The 26,132-nt window shown below is 34.1% G+C and overlaps 2 protein-coding genes across 4 annotated transcripts in view; one reads left to right on the top strand and one right to left on the bottom strand.

Moving 5' to 3' along the window:
• Nucleotides 1-9,996, bottom strand: part of LOC125681684 (glycosaminoglycan xylosylkinase-like) — a 38,487-nt gene extending 28,491 nt beyond the window's left edge. The window contains exon 1 of one of the 2 annotated variants that reach the window (XM_048921871.2): nt 9,851-9,996. The gene's annotated coding sequence lies outside the window, so the exon portion shown is untranslated. Of the gene's footprint in view, nt 1-4,020; nt 4,151-9,850 lie in introns of those variants that run through there. The other variant, XM_048921872.2, reaches the window with a different exon arrangement.
• LOC125681679 (potassium channel subfamily T member 2-like) overlaps nt 1-26,132 on the top strand; it is a 92,354-nt gene that overhangs the window by 18,675 nt on the left and 47,547 nt on the right. The window contains exons 1-4 of one of the 2 annotated variants that reach the window (XM_056153843.1): nt 4,310-4,473; nt 16,592-16,671; nt 17,387-17,480; nt 19,987-20,076. In XM_056153843.1, the coding sequence (XP_056009818.1) occupies nt 4,352-4,473; nt 16,592-16,671; nt 17,387-17,480; nt 19,987-20,076 (386 nt within the window). In that variant the 5' untranslated portion in view covers nt 4,310-4,351. Of the gene's footprint in view, nt 1-4,309; nt 4,474-16,591; nt 16,672-17,386; nt 17,481-19,986; nt 20,077-26,132 lie in introns of those variants that run through there. The other variant, XM_056153844.1, reaches the window with a different exon arrangement.

The raw sequence follows: 26,132 nt of genomic DNA, 5'->3' as shown, positions 1-26,132 counted from the left end.
GTATTGAGAAAAGAGTGAATTCATGATATTAATTACATGTACAATGATTAAGATTTTTTCCTTACCAACGAGAAATACTATTCTTACAATCATGTATACTTAATACTCATTGGTAAAAAGCACATCTATAAAATGGAACATTTGCAGTTAGAGTTTACATTTCACTTTGTATCACTCCATTTTAGCTTCAACTATACAGTTAATACTCACTGCCAGAACTATGGAGAACAACCTCTGGTGACTAACTGGCATGATGGCATCATACTAATACATGCATCAGGGCCCAAAGTATATATCTTCATCATTAACCTAAGGCTGGACTACTTAATACATGTAAATATAATCACACACCGAGCACTAGGATTCAATTCCTGAAACTTTAATTAAGGGCAATTCCAAGAACTTCAAAGAGCCAATATTTCACTTATATGATCTATTCTTCAAAATCAAAGTCTACTGTGGTAAGGGGCCCTTAATTACCTCAAAAAGATTCAATTTATTAAGCTTGCAGATCAGCTGAATGCAACAGAAGGACTAGTGTTTCATGTAGCAGAAAATGTTTTAGCTGGGCTTCTCCGTTTGGCAATTTTTTTTTTCAAAAGTGGTGAAAAGAAATTCAAAAGTGGTGAAAATCATTTTTTGTAATAATAAGAGTCTTTTTTTGTCTCTTGTTTGTTAATTCAGTCAGATAAACACCTGTGACCAGAAAGCTCATGTTGAATAAGTGCGAACAATGTTTTGGTCAGACAAAGGTTCCAGGTAATTAGGCCTGACAGAAATTTATAATTTGTGTAATACAGGACGATGGATGGGTATTGCGGTCAATTGTTTTACATTGTATAATTAAAGTCTCCTTCACTGGATTCATCATCTCCACAGGTCATAACTTTATCTCCTTCAGAGGAGTGGACAGCCATAGCCTAGCTAGACTATAGCCTGTCCACTTCTGTTGAGAAAACTGTAACCAGAGATACTGTGTACATCAATTATCATTGCTGCACGATTTATGTAGTTTTGTGGTCAAGTTCATTAATGAATATATCTTAAATTTTATGTGTTTGTTTTTGAAGCTAGCAAATATTTCATGAGCATGTGGTTAGCCACTATTGATGAGCACATAGCAAATTAAATTGAAATATTGGTAACCAAATTCAACTATGTACACCATTCTTTTTTGGCACTTTGCTTGTCAAAATGGGAAGGTGTATACTTGCAGCTTCTGACCCTTGCAATTAGCTGTGTATGACTTTACTCCAAATCAGGATCTTTTTATTTATCCCCAGCAGCTCAAACATCTGATTTAGTCTAAAACTTTCCACACCATAATGTAAAAATAATTAGCAGGAAATTTCACAGGGACTGGTTAAGATACGATCTCAAATTGGACTTGATGCATTGTGACATCTGCACATTGGCAAATGTACAAAATGTTCTCATTGAGGGAAGTAGCATCATGAAGAAAGAGAAAGTATAAAAGTCTTGAATAGCCAAGAGTTTTCAGAGAGCGGAATGGACTGAAAACCCTTGGCTAGCAAAGATGAAGATTAGGGAACAGGTCATCTCTACATGCTAAGAGTTTTGGTCAATTCCACTCCAGAATTTTTAAAAGTGCTTCAAGAACTTCAAAAGTGTATATATCTAGTGCTGACAAATTACTACATTTTTTTTGTATAAATGCATATATATACTTTTCCAGTGGTATTTCACATTCCAATTCCATAATAAAATTCATTGAACATTCAAAATCTTTCCAAAAAAAAAATGCTGCTTGGTTACTATGTATGTGATACATGATAGATACTGATTCAGGGACATGGAAATAATTGTGAAAAATGTCGTGATTCATGCCTCACAAAAGCGGTGAAAAGGATTTTTGGTCGCAGATTTAATAATTGATTTGTCCAACAAGATCTTGTTTTCTGCGTTAACTTGGGCAACTTTTCAGTAGATACAAGCACACTACTTAAACATGTATTGGATATAATGAGTTCAGACACTAAGTGTCATTTTTGGAAGTGAAAAGGGGGGGGGGATAAAAGTTTAATTTACTGTTGCAATCATATTTGTATGAAAATTCTTAGTTAGCAAGAAAAGTAGTTCTGCCCAAATCCCAAAATCGTAGAGGGGTAGGGGTATCCTTCAGAATACTCAGTATACACTATTTCAATTCATCAGTTCAACCTTACACTACCATTTATCACTATGATAAAAAGTGACCAGCTAATAAATTGATGTCTGCATGTGAAAATGATGAGTTTCGTATTTGATGATAAAGTCTTAAAAGGGAAAAATACTTCACATGTGAAGTGAAGTGGGTGCGAGTGTTCCAAATTCGTCGTTCCGTCGGCCTTGCACCGACGTACACATCGAAGGACTCACGAATAGTACGACTAAATGGGTCCTTCTCATAATTTTGAGCCGACGCGATTGCTGGGAATAAAACTTTACAACATGTGTTTGGTTTATGCATTTAGATTACCTAGATTATATCTATCCAGCATTTTGATTGGATTTGTTGAAATAAATGAATCAATGAGCGTCTCTATAAGAAATTACGTATGAGATTGGTAAAACTAGTTAATTGTATCATGATAGAATCAATCGTGCTTTTCATCCGTATCTACCGGGTGTTACTATGTGCCTTGAGATTGATGCACAACTTACATTGCGGTTGGTTGTTATGCATTGACTCTAGAAAATCTAACAAAGTGAGTAAATATACACACATGGTAGAGGAAATATTTGAATTATTTTTTAGTTGTTCTCCGCTACGAAACGTTGTTGGGGGTTGTTGTTGTTACTATGTGCCTTGAGATTGATGCACAACAAAATGTGATTATTTACAATATTCATTACATTGCGGTTGGTTGTTATGCATTGACTCTTGAAAATCTAACAAAGTGAGTAAATATACACACATGGTAGAGGAAATATTTGAATTATTTTTGAGTTGTTCTCCGCTATGAAACATCAGAAATTTAATCCAATAATTTAAGTTATAACTCATGTTTTTGGTAGTAGGATATTTGTTTGCAACATTCTGAAAATTAATCTTCAAATCAGGCAGATATTTTCATATTAAGAATTAAATCATCTTTAGCCATCGGTACTTTGTATACAAGAGTTGTCCTAGTGAAGCAGAATATTTTTGGGACTTCTTTTACAGAAGAGTTCCAAAATTTGATAGTTCCGATATCACGTATTGGAATAAAAAAAAGCTTTCAATTAGCTTGGATGTATTTAGATACTTGGCGTGGCAGTTAGCAAACTGCTAGTAATTAATCATTTACTGGCTTGCACTCAGTATGATAAAAAGAAAAACCTGCTACAGCTGCATGCTCCCCTGCTGAGAAGATGTCTAAATGTATTTTGTAAAATTCTCGTCTTTTTGTCCAAAGTTATTTGCCTTTCTAAATGAATAGGCCTATATATATGTGAAATCAGCATCGTCAAGTAATGCCAATGCAAACTAAATTACTTTAATGTTGAAATTCTAATAAATGAATTATGATGACAGATCTTATTGTGTTTGAATAGGAGGTGCATTTATTTGGTTCACACAACAAGACATGTATACATTGTATAGAAAATTCCTCAAAATCTGCTTTGTCTTGACGTTGATAGACTTTCACCTAAAGAACCAACCAACACCCCCAACCCCCTAAAAAAATCTCACCCTTTAAATGGGCAAGATTTCATCCTTTGTCTTATTGCATTTTTCGCATCAGTGCAGTGTATGTTTGTGTACACAGAAACTACCGAAATTGACGTTTAACATGTTTAAAGTCCTGGCATTCATTGCGAGATTTTTTTTTGTCAGTAAAAACTTCTTCCGTAACTCACAGTGCCTAAAAGAATCAATCCCTCATTCATGAATGACTTGTACAATAAGCTCGGTTAAACTGAGGAAATTCGAAACGTTTTGTTTGTGGAGTGAGTTACGTTTAACTGTTTATTGTTTGACATGAAATAAATAACAAAGAGTTGGGTTTTATCTTAATAATTAATTGATGGTATTACCGTAATTGGTTCACATTGTTAAACATCTCTGATCTCATTCATTTGCTGGCTGCCACTGTGTATTCACGAATCTGTAAGGTTTTAGAATTTTTCAAATCACAACGAACAAAACGAAAATCATTGACTGGTATCATCAAATTTCATATAAAAAATTTATACAATTTTTTTAAATACTTATTTTCGATACTTGATTAGATACATTCATTTTTGTTGAATAGTTGTGCTAACGATTGATCTCATTTATCAAGTATATACTCTTCGTTGCGGTAAATTATAACTCGTATAGATAGGCAATATGAGATACTGAAGCTGAGTATGGCAAGATATAAAAATGTTTGAAGATGATATGGAATTTATAGAATCCTACTCACAGGTTCCTCCATTGCCACCAAGATATAGGTTTAGGGACCTCATCTGGGGGGAATCTAGTCACCATGGTCAAAATGACGACAGGTTAGTTATTAATATGGTGAAGTCGGTAGTTAGTATAATCTACTGTATCCAAATAATATTTAGCCTAGCCATACAATGCTGAGAAATCAATGTGTTGATTAATTATTTAAATGACGCAGAATTATAGTTATCTGTATCTGTATGATACTCAACAGTTCGAAATTGTTGTTGTAACGATTCATTTAAATGGAAACTAGAATCACATGTTATCAGAGTAATCCAGCTGATTTCCACCCAGCTGTCTTTTAAAAAGTATTCTTTAATTTGCATGTCCCACATGCCCACAGCCCAGGGGCGGACATCACATATTTTTAGTCTTTTTAATTTTGACACCACCTTTTCTATATTTATATTCATACAGGTGGTCAATTTGTGACAAGCCCCTGTGCTTGCCCTGCGGCCTGCACATGCACCTATTTTATTAAAGTTATATGACAATGACTTTATTCTCATAAAATAATTTACATCAGTGTGGAGGAGAAATAAGATGCATACATATATACAATACAAATCAGCACACATGCAATTAGTAAACCACTTGATCAACCTGGAGGTTCAACAGATTAGGTGACCCTATAATCATAATGATGAGTAACTATTATAATATATTAAATAGTCTGTAATTGTACCAGCAGCTAAATATATCTGTATCACCGTGGCCATACAGACAAACTTAAAATGGACAGACCAAATAAATGAATTTCATGCAATGGAAAAAAAATCCCGAAACGAGATCTGAAAACATCCAAGCAGACAGGTATAATGTCAAAAGCATATTTGGATCCATAACCATGCAGGAGATGATGATAATCAGGCCTCCAAAATGCAGAAAGGTGGGGGTTAGGTCGTTTTCATTTCCCAGCAATATTTTATCAATTTTATTTTAGACATTCTAAATCAAAATAACCATTTCCAACCCCAACCTTTTTTTTTACTTGTGAAATTGAAAAGAAAGACATGCAGTTATTATGACTTTATATTAAGGATTTACAACTTGTCTATTCACTATTTAAGCTAGGGATTTCATATTTTTATGTACACATTCCTTAAAGGATGATCCACTTATGTGTGATCTTGTGACCTTGACCTGGAAGTTTGACCTACTTTTAATTAAAAAAATGTTACCTATTCAATATGTTCTGAACTATCTAAGGTAGCAGGGTTTGACATTTACTTTTTTGAGCACTAGACCAGTCGGACTACTTCAAATGATTTTTACTAGACCTGACTTTATATCCACTAGCCCTGACCAACTTTCCAGAAAAAACCCCTGATAGTTTCTCCATATTTAAATACTTCATTTAAATGACAAACGTTAAGTTTGAACCAAAACGTATTTAATTGTCTCAAAAATATCTTAAATCTCGTCATTCAATTTGATTTTCAAACACGTTTTCTGTTTCTTTAAATTCTACCCGGCACAGATATTCTTTAAATAGCTGTTTACGACGTAATTTATTAACTTGATAAACACTTTATTATAGTCAGTTCAAATAAACTGTTTAAAATTAAAACATCACTTCCGACCGCGACTTATTTAAATTATTAGAACTAAAAATAGAGATTATTCCATCACACGGTTCAAGATTGCTTGCAAACTCTTTACAGTTATTTTCTTTTAGTTAAGAATAAGATATCTTGCGGTTTAATTAAATAAAGTAAAGTTTCTTGTTTATTTTTTCAACACGACCAGTCAGACTAGTCGACATTATACCCGACCGGTCGGACATGCCTTAGTGTCAAATCCTGGGTAGATCTTTCATATCTTGTATTATATGATTATCATCAATTTCTTATATGGCAAGACCTTTCATTTCATATCATGTCCTTTGATCTTGTGGCCTTAAACTCTGAGTTTGATCTACTTTTAAGAAAACATCTATTAAGTATATCAGGAACTATTTTAGGTAGGGCTTTCATATTTTGTATAGAGATTCTTTATGGCAGGAGATTGTGACACAATGGTGTTCGATCTTTTGATCTTGGAGTTTGACTTACTTTAAGAAAAACCTGACCTATATAATATCTCCTAAACTAGTTAAGGTAGGCCTTTCATATTTTGTATATAGGTTCTTTATGGCAAGACCTTGTTATAGTTTGGTGTTGACCTTGAACAACACCAGGGCCAAGGTAGTTCATGTGAGCGACATGGCACATGGGCCTCTTGTTGGTAGTTATACACACATACAAATACACACTATAGTGTCATAATTGTTTCCATTCAATATCATCATTAACACATGATTAATACATGTATATTTTATAATCTTCTTTAATGAGTAATTAGTAAATTTTTCCAACCTTGAACAAAAGATTTTTGCATGTACCAATTCACTTAGTACACCTTAAGTCCAAGCTTCATGGTTAGGTAACCCTACCATTGTATTTATAATTATCAAACTTATTAAATTATCAATGATTGGTAGTAATCAAGGACAGAACGGCATGCTCTCTGAACACAATGTTTCCACTTTTATTTAGTAAACATTGAAGCAAAAATTGTTTGGTGGGCAACCAACAGAAACAGATCAGATGATTAATGCTGACAGATACAAGATATTTATTCTCTGTCTCTTTCTCTCTCTCTCTGTTATGACACATCACGTCTAACACTTCATTAAAATAGCGTACAATGAATACTCACCATTTTGTCTTCGGGTTTCATTCACAAAGTGACACCCAGAAATCTAAACTCGTCATTTGAAATAAATTGAAAAGAGGCAGGGACAGTTATATATTGCTCTATTAGTGTTTTTGTTGGTCACTTAGGTCACTCAAACAGATCATGTTCAGGAATTTTTGAGAGTTGAAAAAAGTCCTGCTGGGGGGGGGGGGGGGGGGGGGGGGGCTTATAGTAGATGGGGCGCTTAATAGGGTGAATTCACAGTATGTACCATATAATACGAACAGAGTAGGTCTCTTGGATGCATGCCACCACTAGAGACTCCAAACCAAACCCGGTAAAATTTATCATGGTCTATGATGAAATAATTAACCTGACAGTTTAATTAATAGCCATTTCTAATAACAATATACTATACATCCATTTGACCCAAGAAAGTCACAAATTATTTCTCTTGTAAGCACAAATTTGGGTTTATAAAAATAAAAAAAACCTCCATCTTATTATTTTTTCTGAAATGGGATATCGACAAACCTTTATTTTTTTACTTATGTTTTGTAAATTTATCCTGTTTACATGCATAAATTAAAGATCATCCAAAAATGTAATTTTTCATCTCGTCCCTTGAAAATTGACTCATTTTGATTTTTCTTTAATTACATACACATACATGTACCTCTGCACTTTGAGTTGAACTGCATGCCTACCAACCGATTTTATCGCTTGTCCAATTTTGTGATACTTCACAGTACAGTGAACAGCAACTGAACTCAATTAAAACAAAATCTAGATATATTGTAATTGTTCTCTTTTCATATGTTCTTTAATTAACTTTTTTTATCTTGCAAATTGATTGGCACAAATTTAATCCACAATGTGTGCATGGCAACCAATTGTCAACACAAAGAAGAAGATCGAAGATCAATTAAGCATTTCCATTTATGACATATTCAGGATTTGTATCGATACAATGATGAGAATTTTTGTACTTGATAACTGATTTCCTATGTACACAATCTCAAGCAACCACTATATAGCTTTTTTTCCCCACTCATACCTGGTTTCATCCCTGCAACCTAAAGTTCTTCAATTACAATTTCTTGCCCATGTTGTCCAAAATTCAAGGAATGTCATAAATTTTGTATCATAAATACTAATACATGTATTTACATTTCCATGCAATATGATTTTGCCTTTGATATCTTTACAAATTGTAATGATAGGCATTTTTTCATGAATGCGCTGCAGTTGTAAACAATTCGCGTATGAATACAGAACTACTTGATAATCATAGTATGTCTATTTTCACAACTGGGAATTTCAACAGAATTGAAAGTGGAATGTGTAAAATATGAACTGCAAAATTGCATGAAATTTGAATCATATGATATCCATTCTTTTTGTTGGAGTTGCTTCCGGAATTTAGAATCTCTAAGTGGTCACATGACTATAGGGTTTATAAACTGAGGAATCTGAGTTCTCAGTCAGTTTGATGTTGGCAGTCAACTGGTGAAGACAGTAAAATTGCTTGGTTAGGTAAGCTGGAACCTTGGTTAATAAAGACCTTACATGCCTGCACAAGGCTTTCAAGGGCTTAATTAGCTTATTTGTTAATAGCCGAGTTGGCTGGTAAACAGAATTGTATTTCTGTTGTGGAAGCAGATGAGCTCTGATCAAGAATTGGATATTTGTAAATATTATTGATTAAAAATCTGTGATTGACTGAGTTTGTTATTTCTTATATACCGAATATATAAGAACCGTAGAGATGGTACACTGGCATATTTTTTGTTATGTTTTAAATTAATGCACTTCGTGAGGTATGCCGACATGATGCGTTGCAGATCATACTCTTGAATGTATTTTCAAAAATGAAATTTATCTTCATTTACAACTGTTGAAAATTTGCATAAAAATCGAATAATTTAAGGTTATCAGGGTTTTGGATGTGTTAAGATTCATTGTGAAAATTCTTTCCATCCTGTGAAATGTGTTAGACTGTCTCTCCGAATGTCCTGTGATGATTTTTTTGTGAAGACTGATATATATATGTGTGTGTGTGTGTCAAGAATACCATGAGTATGGATCGAACCTATAGACAGATTATAAGAAAATTGTAATTCATAACAGGTGACTTTTAATTTCAACTCACTAAATGACATGAATTAAAGAAATGTGGAACTCAAAGAAAAGATAAATCGGCAATCGAAAACATGTAAAAATGAAAAAAATACCTACCTGAAACACACACACCCCCCCCCCCTTCCCGTTCAGAATTCATAAGTAATACCAATATATCACTTTATAATCCTGTAACTTGTAATATAGTCAGTTGGTATATACATGTAATATTCTCACTGGGAATTGATGAGGCAGAGTAATTGATTTATAGTTTACATGTCTAAAGGATTTGTACCAGTGGTTGAGACATTGGCTGAGGGGGTTATTACCGTACAGGTTCACAATAACAGAGCAAAACCACTGTACTGTGTTTGACTAAATGCCTTCTAATGTTTCAGTCAGTAAAAGAGCAAATATCATTAATTTTGCATATTGATTGACATAGCCATAATTCTGTGAAAATACAGACTTCATCGTTATATAATCGCCATCCTTACTGACACTAACAGTGAGATTGACTGACAAATATATTACCGTCTTTGTCAATCTCTTAAGGGAATTTTCCATCCAAGACATGTAATTTTATATTGTTATATACATGGTCATTTGAACTTTTGCATTAAATAAAAGTACCTGTAGTTTTCAGATGAGAAATGTTCTTCCATGGTTTACCAGAAGCATGGAGCTTCTAGGAATTTAGCTTCCTGCTGGTTTGGGAGCCTGAAGGTAGCCCTCAGATCCATTTCCCAGCCTGGACACTTCTTTAAATGCACAGTAAATTCCCTGATGATAACATTGCTGGTATTAAAAATCAGTGGTCTTTAATAGATTTCATAAGTGTTCTAACATTTTTAAAATACATCAGATCAGTTTGATACACATGTACAAATAACAGGCAAAATGAACAATTATCAGTGATACACAGTTCTTTTCTGAATATGAGTTAAATACTATATTTTAAACTAATTTTAATACAAAATTGAAATGTCCATCTTTTTAATTTTAAAATACCATACTAATATGTAAAAAAAAAAAAAAAAAAAAAAAATTATTAGAATTTAATACTTTATGATGATCCACTAATCTATATCATACATATTGATTTTGTGTCTCTAATATCACATGTAATTTAAACTTAAAATTATCTCAGCCTAATTGGACAGCAATTTTCAGTGTCTGTTATCATTCAGGTGTGTCATACCATGGAAATAGATTTGACTGTCATCTGAAACCAAGGAAAACAAATGAAAAAATAAAGCTTCCATTGGGATGCATGCATGCTAAACAATTTATAAATAGATAAACGACAGACAAAAGGAAGCCAGCTATTGATACTGAACAATGGTGCCAATTTTGTAAAGCACTGTGTAGCAGTCAATATAGTTCCCTCTCTCCAAGCATATTCACCAGCTGGGTGTGTGGCTGGCTGTCTTCAGGTGAAAAATGTAACAACAGTGAGGTGTATATATAAAACATGGAAAATCCACATATGTCTCCTCAGTTCAGTGACAACTGTGACTCTGTCGATATCAGATTGATTGGAGGAGGTTTTTGTGCTCAGCATGCGCTACACTGATAATTATTTAAAATTCTGGAATGAGTGCTCTTTTAGTTTGGATGGCTGTTTATGGGAAGCTGGGAATTTAAGGCTTCACTCTTGTGCCTCAAGATATCAACAAGTTGCATTGTTCTAATATATGATGTGGTTTTTTCCAAAGAGTACTCCTAGTGAAGAATAGTGTTTGTTGATGTTGAAAATTCTTAAATCCTCTTAGCTAATGATTTATAAATGAGTGTTAGATTTTTGTGATCAATGATAGACTACAAATAATCATCCGAATGGCTGTCATATCGTCCAGTGTAAGTGCGAACCTCTTGGAATTTACGCTGTAATTGAGGAGTTCTATAGGCGGGGACATGTCCAATGTTTGGTTTTATCATAGGGGTGGAGTAAATTCTAGACCTGGCAGTCCGTTCAGTAATATGTCAGGGGAAAGGAGGGGCAGATATCGAAGGAACCAAGGGCACAGAAGTAGTGGGGTAGAACGGCTCTCCATGAACTCTGATAACCTACCCCCACCACCAAAGTAAGTTTGCCTGATGTATGGAATGAAAATTTCAGATTTAGAATATTAAGTCTCATGGGAGCTTGTTGTGTGAATTGTAAAGGTTTTAATGCTATAGTGTATTATATCTTGGAGTAAAGTATTTTTTAACAAGGAAATTAATTATGTTTATCGTGTTATAAAAGGTAAACTGATCATGCCGTATTGATCATATGCAATGAATAGCTATAGTAATGATCTCCTCCATGTGTTGCCAGACTTTGAGGTGGGAAATGATATCTGATATAGTAATGATCTCCTCCATGTGTTGCCAGACTTTGAGGTGGGAAATGATATCTGATATAGTAATGATCTCCTCCATGTGTTGCCAGACTTTGAGGTGGGAAATGATATCTGAGAATTTAAAGTGACTACATCACAGATAGTAATGATATCCTCCATGTGTTGCCAGACTTTGAGGTGGGAAATGATATCTGAGAATTTAAAGTGACTACATCGCAGGTGTGATTCCCACGTTTGCAATCGTATATCCTTAAAAGATCGATGATATGGAAATTAATGGCATAATTTTATACTGATAAAATTTAAGGAGAAAAACATTGCATATTATTATATTTACATTTCCAATTATTTTCCCATTGATATTTATAGATAAGTTTATAAATATACTATTAGATACATTTTTCAAATATTTCACTTGGATTGACATATGTTGGGAGTTTTCTGTTTCATTATCGTACTGAATATCATTAGCATAGTGGTACGATTGTACTACTATAAGCAATATGTCAGTTATTGAGATATGATTTTTCACAATGTTTAGGTCACCTGTTGGTCACTGATTAGGTGGTCTGTTGCTATCCATGCCCACCCCCTCCCTTCCCCTCATGTGCATGGTCCTCGCCTTTTGGAAATTAATAGCTATACTCAGGGAATGGCTTAAACCTTGAAAAAAGTACAATCTTTATAAATTATTTTTACTCTTGGTTATCTGACATGAAAATTAAGTGTTATTATACTTAAAATTAATATGAAAGCTATTAAAATTGTAAAATTCATGACCTTGGAATAAGGGTTCAGTGTGTGTGTGTGTATCTAGGAAATTAACTTAACATAGACATGATAGAGGTGAGTTGACCAAAATCATGAAATGTGTGAATTTTGAGGGAACTGGGGTCCAGTTTTCAGGATGGAGCTCTAAGGAATGATATGTAGTTATAAATAAGAATGCTGTTATTTAAATATGTATATAACCATCTTCTTTTCTCCTGAATATCAAGCACAAGAAGTGGGTGTGTAGTGATAATTAAAATTGTGAATCTAATGGTTCCTGGACCAGACCATGTTAAGGCTCCTAGGAAAGGAGATATGTTAACTCTTACTCTGAAAATCTAGCACTCAAACTCGATGACATTTGTATCCTAGGGTTAATGTTCATCCAGTCCTAGGTTCATCCTAGTTCAGGGTTATTGTTCATCCAGTCCTAGGTTCATCCTAGTTCAGGGTTATTGTTTATCCAGTCCTAGGTTCATCCTAGTTCAGGGTTATTGTTCATCCAGTCCTAGGTTCATCCTAGTTCAGGGTTATTGTTCATCCAGTCCTAGGTTCATCCTAGTTCAGGGTTATTGTTCATCCAGTCCTAGGTTCATCCTAGTTCAGGGTTATTGTTCATCCAGTCCTAGGTTCATCCTAGTTCAGGGTTATTGTTCATCCAGTCCTAGGTTCATCCTAGTTCAGGGTTATTGTTCATCCAGTCCTAGGTTCTGAATGACTTATAAACTGAAAATGCTTTACATCTTTAAAATTTTTTTTACTCCTTTGCATTTACTTCACACTCTGTATAAGGTTGCTTATGATCGAACAGATGTGTGTCACTACTCTATCTGACCAAAGCCAAGGTCACTGTTAAAGATTTGTTTGAATACTATTTGATGATGCTATGCCTTTGTACCCGGTAAGTTTGAATATGAAATAATTATGGTTTAAACTACATGTATTAAAAAAGTTTTGTCTGGACCACAGCTTAGTAATTGAGAGATATATAAGCAGCTCATTCAAAATTGGCACAAAGGTTGCTTATAAATCCAAACCAGAAGAATTAAGTCGTTCTCCGAGTACACACCTGCACCATCTACCCATAAACACATCTGATTTATGTTACTCAGGTGACCTTTAAGACCCATGGGCCTCTTGTTTTGCTTCTCCATACTATTAGTTAGGGAAAAATAATTGTGTAACTCTATATGGCACAATGAATTCTATCATGGTTTTTTCTTGTTCTCAAATTTCAGTAATAGGTTTCTGACTTTTCGATATGTTATTAACACATTAAAGGTGCAATCATTTCACAGAGACCTGATCATAATTATAAACATTATGATCAATATATATTTTAGATGGTTGGTTGTATATTGTTTAACATCCCTCTTGAGAATTTTTCCATCATGTGGAGAAGTCGCCATTGCCGGTGAAGGACTGCAAAATTTAGGTCTATGTTTGGCGCTTACGGCCTTTGAGCAGGGAGGAATCTTTATCGTGCCACACCTGCTGTGACAAAGGGCCTCAGTTTTTGCGGTCTCAACCAGAGGACCGCCCCAATTAGTCACCTCTTACGACAAGCAAGGGATATACTGAGGACCTATTCTAACCCGGATCCCCACTGGACTATATTTTAGAACTCCACTTCTTGTTTGCTGTGAGGATTAAGATTTTATACAAAGGTCCACAGTTTTCTGAACTGAAGTAGACCTAAACAACAACTCAACAGACCTATAAACAAATGACTCAGCAGATCTAAAGAAACGACTCAGCGGACCTAAACAACCGACTCAGCAGACCTAAACAACCGACTCAGCAGACCTAAACAACCGACTCAGCAGACCTAAACAAATGACTCAGCAGACCTAAATAAATGACTCTGCAGACCTAAACAAATGACTCTGCAGACCTGAAAGATGACTCAGCAGACCTTCAAAATGATTTGGCAGACCTAAAGACCTGAAAGATGAATTGACAGATCTAAAAGATAATTTGGCAGACCTAAAAAAAAAAAAAGACTAAATATCTTATGTTTGTTTTACTAACTGTTTTATTGTGTTTACTTACATACTTAGTACAAAAATACAAAAATCAAAATAAGTGTTACAGACCATATTGAAGATTACTAAAAAGTACTGTAACAATTGATAATATCTATGTAGTCATTGAAGAGCAAGTCTTCCAACAGTCTATTGGAATTCCCATGGGCATAAATTGTGCCCTTTTATTACCTAGCCTGATTTTGTATTCTTATTAGTCAGAAACTACCAAGTATTCTAAAGTTCTACATATGAAGAAAAAAATCTCTTGCTGTGGCCTTTAATTTTACATTTACCGCCGCGGTGGTCTAGAGGTAGCACGTTCAGCCCGCATGTGGAAGGTCAGGGTTCGAATCCTGGCAGTGACAAACTTAAGTCGTTGAAACAGGTAGTGACAGTTCCATCGCAAAACGCTCGGCATCAGGTGTGAATGTCATGGGTTCTGGGAGATGACCTTAAAAACGGATGTCCCGTGTCACAGTAGGTGTGGCATGCTAAAGAACCCTCACTGCTCAATGGCAGTAAGCGCTGAGCATAGGCCTAAATTTGAAGCCCTTTAGTGGTCTTTGTGACATCTCCATATGAGTTACAAATTCTCAAGAGGGACGTTAAACAATATACCATGAAACAATCAACTCTACAATTAGATAAATTGACATTTTATTTATCAACAATATTCACTTTCAGTCCTTTATTGATTTCATGTATCCTATATTGAACTTGAAATAAAAGATACCCAAGACTTGGCAGTAATGCTTGTCTAGTACTACAGAAAAAAATTCATTTTTGGTGATTGGTTCTACAGTGAGGTGCTCCACAGTGAGGTATAATTTGGACCTGTTATGCATGGATTTAGCCAATGTATTACGGATCTCTGATAAACACAAGCATTATCATGATTATTCCTTCTGCACATGCAAAAAAACGATACTAGTATTCAATACTTAGTATAATGTAAATGAACTATTTTATTGCATGATCTCTGTAATACTGCATTGCAGAAAACGCATGAATTGTTACATGTAATGCAAATGCCTTCTGTCGGAGCTATAAATGACTTACCCATTCATGAAAGTTATTGGCATAATCTTCAGTTTTCCGTCAGCATTCTTATAAACTTGCAACCTATGAATTACCCTAAACTGTAAATAGCAAGCTCTAAAGATTAGGACAGAGAAATTCTAGTATACACTTCTGTCAAATTTACAATGTAAAAAAACTTCATCTATATTGAATTATAACGACCATTCTTTTTTAAAATCTCACAAAGCCGTATCTTGTTGGCCTGAGATTTTATAAACTTAAGTGGATGATATCTTAATTTCAGTCTTAAGTGCTCGCAATGCAATGTACCACATTATGCCTAATGTTTAACAAAATGCAATATCAAGAACTGAAATGCATACATAATGCTGAGGTTATCCTCAATTTTACCATATATTTCATATTCATTATGTTACAAACTATATTTACTATCTCACAGGCATCAACTATCTATACATTGAATGAATCGTGTCCATTTACCTAACCTGCATTGTATTCACTTTATGTATAACTTTTGTTTATATTTATGTTTACTTATTCTACTTAAACCTATGAACTGTATGGTTCTAGGTCATAAAACAATACAAAACAATACCCGAACGATAACACTGTCTGAATATATTAAGGTTTTACGGGGAAATCTGTGAATGGTGCCAAATGACATTAGCTTGACCCAACAAAGGAAAACACTTTTTGGATTGTGCAACTCGGCTTTAACCTAGTTTGAATAACAACATTAACTGTTATGGGACAGAAAATTATTTCATCAATATGTTACGCAATGATCTCAATTTGTTTTAAAGAATGTGAGTTTTCCTTAATATTCTATGCAGAGGTTAACAAACCGTTCATTTTCAATATTGATGTGTATTTTTTCACTGGTAAATTGTGTGCCTTTCAAATCCAAATATTTACAAATTAGCCCAAGAACATCCATTTACCAGGAGTGTCAGAACATTAATGATTAGTGGATCATAATTGCTGCAATATGACTTCATGCTTGCGTGACATTGTAGCATTTAACGTGATTGCTAAAGTGTATTAAACATTTACAGTTGTGTGATGTAGGTAGTTAATGATTAGCATACTCTAAATATTTGACAGGAAGGAAGTTAATTGTAAACTCCTTAAATTTGAGTAGGGATACAGTATGATATTTTTCCAATAACTTTTCTTTTTTTTTTCAGAGTGAGGGTCGAGTTTTTCACAAATGAAAAATCGTTGAAAGAGCGACTTCAGCTGTACTTCATAAAGAACCAAAGATCGAGTATGTAATTATATTATAATAATTGTTATGTTTATAAGACAGTTACCAAGCAGATTTACCTTTATATCACATTACTTGTATCGATTTTTCATACTATATTCTCTGCAGCATCTTGGTTGCAAGACACTGTAGATTTGGAACCTCTGAGGTGTCCTTGTTTTAGATTTCATCTTCAATTTTAAAGATATATTTTAATTTTACATTCAGTATTTCCCAAGATGGAAGATCAGGGAGTAGAGGTGTTGGTGTTTTAGGCTAGTTCGTTTACATGTATTTGTCAGTCCACATGTAACTTTTGAACTGTGCTATATAGAAACTTTTGGGAAACTAATCTACAAGTATATTGTGACCCTTTTGGGGATAAGTTGGGACCACCATATGGGGTCAAATTGTTCATGGGAATAAAGATTGAAAAAAATCTTTCAAAAATCACAACAGCTAAACAGCAGTGCCAATTTGGTGAGCGATGTGGTCCATGGGCCTGTTGTTTCTGTTTGTACTATCCAGTATGGTGTGACTGATCTATTCGATTTCATAATTCTGCAAATGTGTTTTAAAGTTTGTGATTTTTAGTTTTATACAGCTAGTGTATCATCATCGTTTTGAATGTTGTTAGTGTATGTTGTATTGCACTTATTCTGATTTAATTTATTTTGTCTTTTAAGGAAAAAATTCGGACATGTTTTTTTCACTTTCGATAATAATTTCATTGCAGGTCTTCGGATCCGAATTTTTAACTTTGCCATAAAGCTTTTAACATGTATCCTGTACATCGTGAGAGTAATTTCGGATTCTGTCCCGACAGAATGGTAAGTATATGTCTTCTTCTTTTGTTAAAGACAACGAGAAGCAATGTAATTGTGTAATTTCTCTCATAACGATTGTTCACTGACAGCCTGTCTTTTTCATGTTATCACACTGCTAATTGTTTTCTTGCACTCTGACCTTTAACTCCACACTATTATGTTGTCTGTTCTTAATATAAATGAGGATTTTTACCACTCTTGCAATAAAATTTGTCCCTCTTTTTTAATATTACTGAGATACATGTAAAAACTTTTGAATCGACCATCCACTTGGGAATTGATGTTCTCTTGGGTAAAATAAGGAATCTGCAGTATACATGGTATATATAATGGAAGAAAAATTGGTAACTATAATTCACAAATGTGGTGGAACATATATTTCTACTTAACATCTTCTAAACTCTTAACAATATAAAACATACATTTATCATGAAAACAGGATACTGAAACATACCATATTGGTAGTTACAACTGATAGTACATACTGTGTTATTTCTCCAAAACTGAAATTTATAGTTTTGTCATTGGGAGTCAATTAACTAAGCAGGCTGATCTCAAACTGCTGGATACTAGACAGCAACAATAATTTATTCTACTCAACGTTCTATAGTCAAAGTATTGAAAAATATTATCAACTTTAATACTGGCAGAGAGGACAATAGCACTAGTTTATTGTCTCCAGGGCAGCAGACCCCCCCCCCCCCCCCCCCCCCCCCAACCTTGAGAGATGCAACTGAGTGAAATACATGTAATTTGTGTTGAGGGAGACTATGAACTTGTTGTTTTTTTTCTGAATAGTGTCAGTAAGTTAGCATTTCATTGTACCAATTATGTATCAAACTACGAAGAGAAGAAACATCAACTTTCTCAATATGAGGATTAACAGGTAACGTAGATTTCAACTGACATCACAAACAATAACGCAGGTAGAAGTATGACTTATATCAAACAGGTAAAGTAGCTGATTTATTCAATGCCTGAGGATTCCAATGTTCTATTGGGGTTTTGGAATTAGAAATATCAATTTCAGACTTATTAGTGTTTCAGGGCATCAGATACATTATAGATGTATTGGGTGGCCAGTCGCTAGGCAATTATTGTATGGATACTCTGAAAAGTTCTCGCTTAGCCTATAGTAACAGGAACTATTGGTGATGCCCATCTTTAAGATGAATGAGATTGTGCTTTCATTATGTACATGTATTTGCAAAATATTGAATTAAATGTGACTGGAAATTTCTTTTGAAATATGTATACACAATGTAATTGACTCAGCTTGAATTTCCCCTTTAATGATTTTGTTTTCCATAGATATGCATCAAACTCGCTATAATTTACTGGTATTGTGTTCAAGATGCATCTATAAAAGGGGTTTAAAGATTGAATTCTGATTGGGTGATTGAATGTTGAATCAGGTTATTGATAGAATGTATATAGATCTTATGTTTCATTGCAGTTTTGAAGACTAAATCCAGGATAATTAATTGACTATTTAATTTGTGCATATTTTCCTTCAGTTAATAGTGCACTAAAGATAACATTACCATATACATGATATAGCGTTGACATGATATATGGCAATAAAAAAAAATACGAATTGAAAGTGGACAGAAACAGGTTTCTTTCAAGAATCTGATTCAAAATTAATTTTGTAATTAACCATTGTTATTTCTCATTTTCCTTCACTCCAAGAATATAGACTGAATATTTCAGCATGTTAAAAAAAAAATATGCGCAGTGTAGTATATACATGTACATGTAATATGACATTCATTCATTGGAGAAACTAGTAGTAGAGCCTCCATGCTAAAGTACAGTAAATGCCTGAGTGTTAATGATGTGTTTTTTTTAATGAATTTGTATGCAGTTTTACATTCCTGCAAGAATATTTCACTTATATAGAACAGACAGATGCAAGTTTTAAGTTCTCTGAATATAGGATGTTTATCATGGCCTCTACTCAATATAATGAGATTCCTTAAATCTTCCATTGCCGACAGTGACATAAATTAAGGGACAGTTTTTCAGTTGAATATAAGAAATGTGTGATTATCTAATTGGAAGGGTATCCATTAATTATATTCATGGCCATACACTCATGGGAAGGTCATTTACATTGTTAATATAAAGGTAATGTATATATTGCTATAGAATTGATTAGACAGGATCCAGCATTGTATGATTGCAGTGTATAATTTGCAATGGATTTCCAATGGTGGATACATGTACCTTTAGGTATTCAACAGGCCTTGTTTTGTATTTCATTTAGAGGTACAAACACAGAAATCCAACCTCAATGAAAATGCAGTGGTATTTATTGGGCAGGTTAACTTGGTTTCCAGTCTTAGTGACAGTGAAAACCTGAAAATAACCACCTAAGGCCGAAACCCAGGTCAACTACACAATATAAACACAACAGCGTTTCCACTGGTTTTGGATTTTTCATTTTTATATTATATATTGGTATATGATTATTATTTTTTATGAAATTATGTTTTATTTATTATAGTTCACAGCAGCAGATTCAAGCTCAAAACACATCTTCATGTCATGTGACTCTTGACCCAGATGTTTTCAAAGACAATAAGGTCATCAATTGGTAAGTAGTTCCCCTGCATTTTGTAGTAGAATCTTACATTGTAGACAGACAAATTGCTTTGTAAAGTCAGTCACTACCAGTTAACTCACCATGATGAAGAAGTTCATATGTAGTTCACTGTCACTGCCTATTTTCATTGTCATATCTGCATGTGTGGCTGTGGGCAGTGCAACTGATGCTTTTTACAGGACATTTGATATTTTATATATATGTTACCAAAGGGCAAAATATATAAAGAATTTTCGAAAGCAACTTTTGTTATGAAAAAGAATTGAATCTGCCTTTGAAATTTAGAAAAATGGTAGTTAATTCCGAACGACAAATCATATCACTTGCCATAATAAACTGAAAGATGGTCTCATATTCTTTTTAACGAAAGACTATATGTGCATTATGTCACTCTTCTCAAATAGATGATCGATTGCATTTTACTTTAAAATGCAATACATTGATAGAAATCAGAAAAAAGTACCTAGTAGGAAGATATATATTGTCAATGACCAAATGTATAGAAATTCTGTGAACCAATGACATCTTCCATTACAAAACCACTGCAGAATTTGTGTATGTTTATAGACAAAATGTATATCAAAGTCTGTCCTCCTTAACAGTTTGTACAACATGCATTCCTATATCTTGGCAGTTTCTGTCCCGTTCCTAAGGCGCTGGGGGTACAAGAGTCCTGAAATTTACAATTGACATCCCCTTTGTCTCAAAGATGGTTTATACCAAATTTGAAACTGATGACATAGACCATAAGCACCTGAGTAACTCGGCCCATAATGCCTTTTCCTGGACAGCACCCTAGATATTATACTGCACATATTTTATGTATTTTGTATGTAGACTACCCTTTCTAGAAAGTACCAACTACCCTTTCTAGAAAGTACCATAATAGTATACTAAAGTTTACATGTAGGTGTACTAGTATATACCAGTATGTGTATTATGTCCTCAGAGTGCAGTTGATTCTGTGCTACAAACAGCATTTCCATACTGATGACCTAATTTGCTATAATTGCTAACCATTAATTCCCGCAGTAGACAAGTCTTTGGATAGTGCCACGCAGCTGATACAATCTCGTCAGTTTGATTACAGTGCCTGTCAAAGATGGTATTATAACATACAATACGTTTATCTTAAAGCCACCAATTATAGCAGGAAATCAAGCATTTCTCTTCCTTCTTGATGTAAAAAGAATCTCACTGCCTGTATTTCATTCTATTGGAATTCAATACAAATATTTCTTCGCCTTCTATGTTTTCTTGAGAGAGAAGAATCTAGCTAGCTATAGTGTACATGAGAATTGGATTTTTGATTTCCCCCACACTAATGCATGATTTATATCCAATTCCTTTTGTACATAACTGAGATTTCCTTCTTTTTTTTTTTCCCCCCCACTGAAGTACATTGTCCAGAAATGTACATAAAATATATCACAAACAACAACTTGAACAGAATTTGAATTTTTATGCCCCCATTGCTCATTAGTGTTACGTGATCTCTTCCATCTGTCCATCTGTCAGTTCATTATCTCTGCACATGTTCAACTGAAATTTGGTATATACATGCAGATATGTCATGAGAATATCCATGTCAAGATTTTTATTTGGTCCTCAGGTTGAATAATATTTGACAGAGTTGTGCCCCTTGGACTTTGAAAATTGTAAACAAATCATAATTTCCGCTCAGTATCTCAGTCATACATAGACATTTTGAATTGAAATTTGGTACATAGACACATCATTATAGAGTATTTCAGGTCTCATTCTTACTTGGTTTGGGTTGAATAATTTTTGACAGAGTTGTGCCCCTTGGACTTCGAAAATTGCAAACAATTCATAGTTTCCGCTCATTATCTCAATCCTATATATGAACATTTTGAATTGAAATTTGGGATGTTAATATATCATGAGAATATGCAGGTTAAGATGTAATGTGGTTCCAGTCAAATAAATGTTTGGCAGAGTTACGTCCCTTGGACTTAATAAATTTTAAACAATTCAGTTTCCACTTATTATCTCAGTCATACATGGACATTTTGAATTGTTTCGGATATAGATATGTGCTGAAAACATGTTGGTCAGGTTTGTATTTAGTTCTGGTTGAATATTTGTTGGAAGAGTTGAGCCATTTGGACTTTAAAAAAAATTCCAACAATTCACAGTTTCTGCTCATTGCCTCAGTCATACGTGGATATTTTGAATTAAAGTTTTTGATGTAGATATATCATGACAATACACAGGTCAAGTACTTATGCATGTCCGGTCAGATGACTTTTGGAAGAGTTATGGGCCTTGAGCAGGCCGGGGCATTCCTGTCACTCAAACACATCTAGTTAGGGTATAAAGAGGATCAAAGTACATTATTAAATAGGCTACTAGTATTTTAGAATCATATCTGCATTTAAACTGATAATAATTACTTATTTGAAATAATCATGTATTCATTGATAGTTTTAGTTTCCATAGTTACACCTGTAATCAGCCTTCCCCAAGTTTCTTGATATCAAATGTGACATAAAGTCTTGAACTTACGAATCAATAGTCATTGGTAATCTTTGATGCTAGAGAAAATCAAGCATGCAATTTAGACATGTTACTCAAAGTTTCTGGTCCATTCTAATCAAGTTACATTATGACTTAAAGGAGACATAAAATTTAGACCCAGGCACAAAATTCTATCATGATAGTGAATTCATTTGGAAGAGAGTTTGTGACCCTATACACCCCCCCCCCCCCCCCCCCCCCCCCCCCCACACACACACACACACACACACACACATGACAGGAGATCATAACCTAATGAAATGAAAATCAAGAACATGTGAGATTAAAGCACAGAAAATGCCTTTTGCACTTTAATATACAAAATGTATACAGAAAAACATGGTAATAGCGAAGATCCAGGGCCATTCTATTTCACTGTGTAATAGATGTAACTCGCGATAATATCGATGTAATAAATGGATGCGTTATTTTTATGTATGTGAAAATCTCATTGTTTTAACTGGTATTTCATTCTAAACATGTTCAACATAACCATCTTTTACTGCATACTGGTACCCCCCCCCCCAAATTTATTTTTTATTAAATGGATGTAACATTATAAATATAGAAATGGAACACTGTTTTTTAACTTGCATATGTAATTAAGATATCAAAACCTTTTGTGCAAATATTAAGAATAAGTGTTATATTATAGTGAGGAAACCTTTTGTGTAAACATAAAGAACAAGTGTTATATCTTTGTAATTAAAATCAGACTGATTTAATGAGTAATCACTTGCCAATTCCAAACATCTCATCACAAGCAAAAGAATTGAGACTTATTGATTATGTCCTTCGTCTGTCTAATGTCTATTCCTCAAACAACCTCTTTGTTTCATTTCCTGGTGGGATGCTAATTTTGGCCTTTTTTGTCGATATAGATTTCAAATTGCCAAAATGATATACTGGTAGGTTGAAATTCGCCGAAATGATAACAGTCATATTTCAGATCTCTCATATTTTTATGATATCTTGAAAACCATCAGAATTAATGACATGCTGTAGCCGACTGAATTTGCCAAATTTACATCAGCTAAATATAAACACTATATACAGCATCACTTACAAATTGCTTTAAATTAATGAAATAAGCGTTAAATTTTAGGGCATTTTGAGGGTGATATCTTGATTGAACACATGGCAACTATCAATCTAATTAAAATCAGACTTCTTAGATCCGCGCCGTATAGCCTGCGTAAGAAGATCTGACAATAACCCGACTAGGGGTCATGTTCCTTTGAACTTTATGTTAGCCAATCAGCGCGTTGCCAATGAAATCATCGGTGTTCACAATTCAAAAAAATGGATGCGATTGTTTGGTTTAAAAGAACACACATTGCAGTTAAATGCGACGTCCCAATGCAACTTTTACGTTGACTGGCATTATATTCCTCACGTTATTTAAGTAAACCATCTTGAAAACTATTCAAATCGTACCCATCCCTATTCATACATAAATCGCATTTCACAATTAATTCAATTTGGGTGTACATGTATTTTACATTGCACAATTTGTTGTTTGAATGAACGGAATATATTAGGCATTTTTGCGAAAGTTTAGAATTCCTTATGTGAGAATAAACAATTTTATAGTGTGGAATAAACTTTGTGGGAGAAAGATTACTGCAATTTATTTATGAATTGCCGGGAACCGCCTAAATAACCATCATTGTTTGTATGGCGCAATCTGACTGGCTGATAGTTCTTATGAATATTCCAAGCGAAAGTTCATGCGGACATGACCCTCTATGGGTTTATGTCAGATCCTATTGTAGCGATTGTGAGCGTATCTTAGGATCTGATTTTAATTAGATTGGACAACTATATAATTTTGTATAAATGGCACAGCAAATCATCACATAATCTATTCCCTCAATGATATCCTAATGGAGACATTTATTTTCTGTTCGAATGCACAATTAAACTTGGTAGAATCCCAAATACTTCACTAAGTATCCATAAGTAAGAAGCATAACTCAAAAATAATGAAAGTGTACATCAATTCACTTAGTAGGTTATGTGCATATGACTATAGAGATTCAGGGGAACAGGGTTTAAATCCCAATCTAGTCCCAATATAATTAAAATCAGACTTCTTAGATCCGCGCCGTATACTTTGCTTAAGAAGATCTGACATAACCCGATTAGCGGTCATGATCATGTGAACTTTATGTTAGCCAATCAGCGTGTCGGCTATGAAGTCGTCGATGTTCACAATTCAAGGAAAATGGCTGCAATTGTTTGGTTTGAAAGGAAACACATCGCAGCTAGATGCAACGTCACAATGCACCGTTTATGTCGACTGGCGTTATATTCTTCGTGTTATTTAAGTAAACCATCTTGAAAATTATTCAAATCGTACCCATCCCTATTCATACATAAATCAGAATTCACAATTAATTCAATTTGGGTGTATTTCATATCGTACGTTTTGTTGTTTGTATGAACGGAATATATTAGGCATTATTGCGAAAGTTTAAAAGTTGTTATCGGAGAATATACAATTTTACAGTGTGGAATAAACTTCGTGGGAGAGAGATTACAGCAACCTGTTTACGAATTGCCAGGAACCGCCTAAATAGCCATCATTGTCTGTATGGAGCAATCTGACTGGCTGATAGTTCTCATGAATATTCCAAGCAAAAGGTCATGCGGACATGACCCCCTATGGGGTTATGTCAGATCCTGTTATAGCGATTGTGATCGTATCATAGGATCTGATTTTAATTAGATTGAATCTAGTCCGTTTCATTTTCTCCCTTTCTGCTACACATAGCTACATGTAATATCTGTATAGTACCATTACTCCAAAGAGTGCATGATGAGTTGTCAAGGACAGGAGTAGGGAACTTCCCTTAGGGATATTGTGTAATCATTCTATCATCACCCCCCTACTTTAGCCTTCTAACTTTTACATTACTTTGGGTAAAATGATATGTATAACCTAATTTATAGATAACATTACTAGGCGATAGATGGACATTCGTGTTCATTCTTCAGCAAATTTTTACAGTGTTACTGAATAAACTGCCATTTCATAATCATTGTGAGCAAGATTCATTATCATTTAAAGTTTGCAGGCATGAAAATCTCATTTCATCTCATCCTATTTATCTACAACATTAATCACTGTATTCAGGAAATTAAAACACCATAATTTCATACAGGATCGATGGGCAAAATTGTATGTTTTCCACAATGATTTCTATGATCCTACCACTATACAATGAGAGCATAACATTGGTACTGTACTCACAAATTGTATAATGCAAGTGTCTGTATTTTATTCCATGTTAAAGGCCATTAATGCCAGTATAAGGTTTAAATTGCAGTGAATTATTAGGCAAAATAAGGCACCTTTAAATCTTATTGAAGGAAATGCTTCAAATGCATAAATCCTAATGAAAGTGAAAGAGAGGATTACATTTTTAATGATGATTAAAAGAGGAGTTTTCGAACAGTTTTCTTGGTTACGTGATCATTTAGCATTAAACCATTATACAGGG

The sequence above is a fragment of the Ostrea edulis genome, chromosome 2, assembly GCF_947568905.1.
Source record: "Ostrea edulis chromosome 2, xbOstEdul1.1, whole genome shotgun sequence".
Taxonomy (NCBI): Eukaryota; Metazoa; Mollusca; class Bivalvia; order Ostreida; family Ostreidae; genus Ostrea; species Ostrea edulis.
The sequence above is the reverse complement of the archived record's forward strand: the minus strand, read 5'-3'. Positions and strand labels throughout refer to the sequence as shown.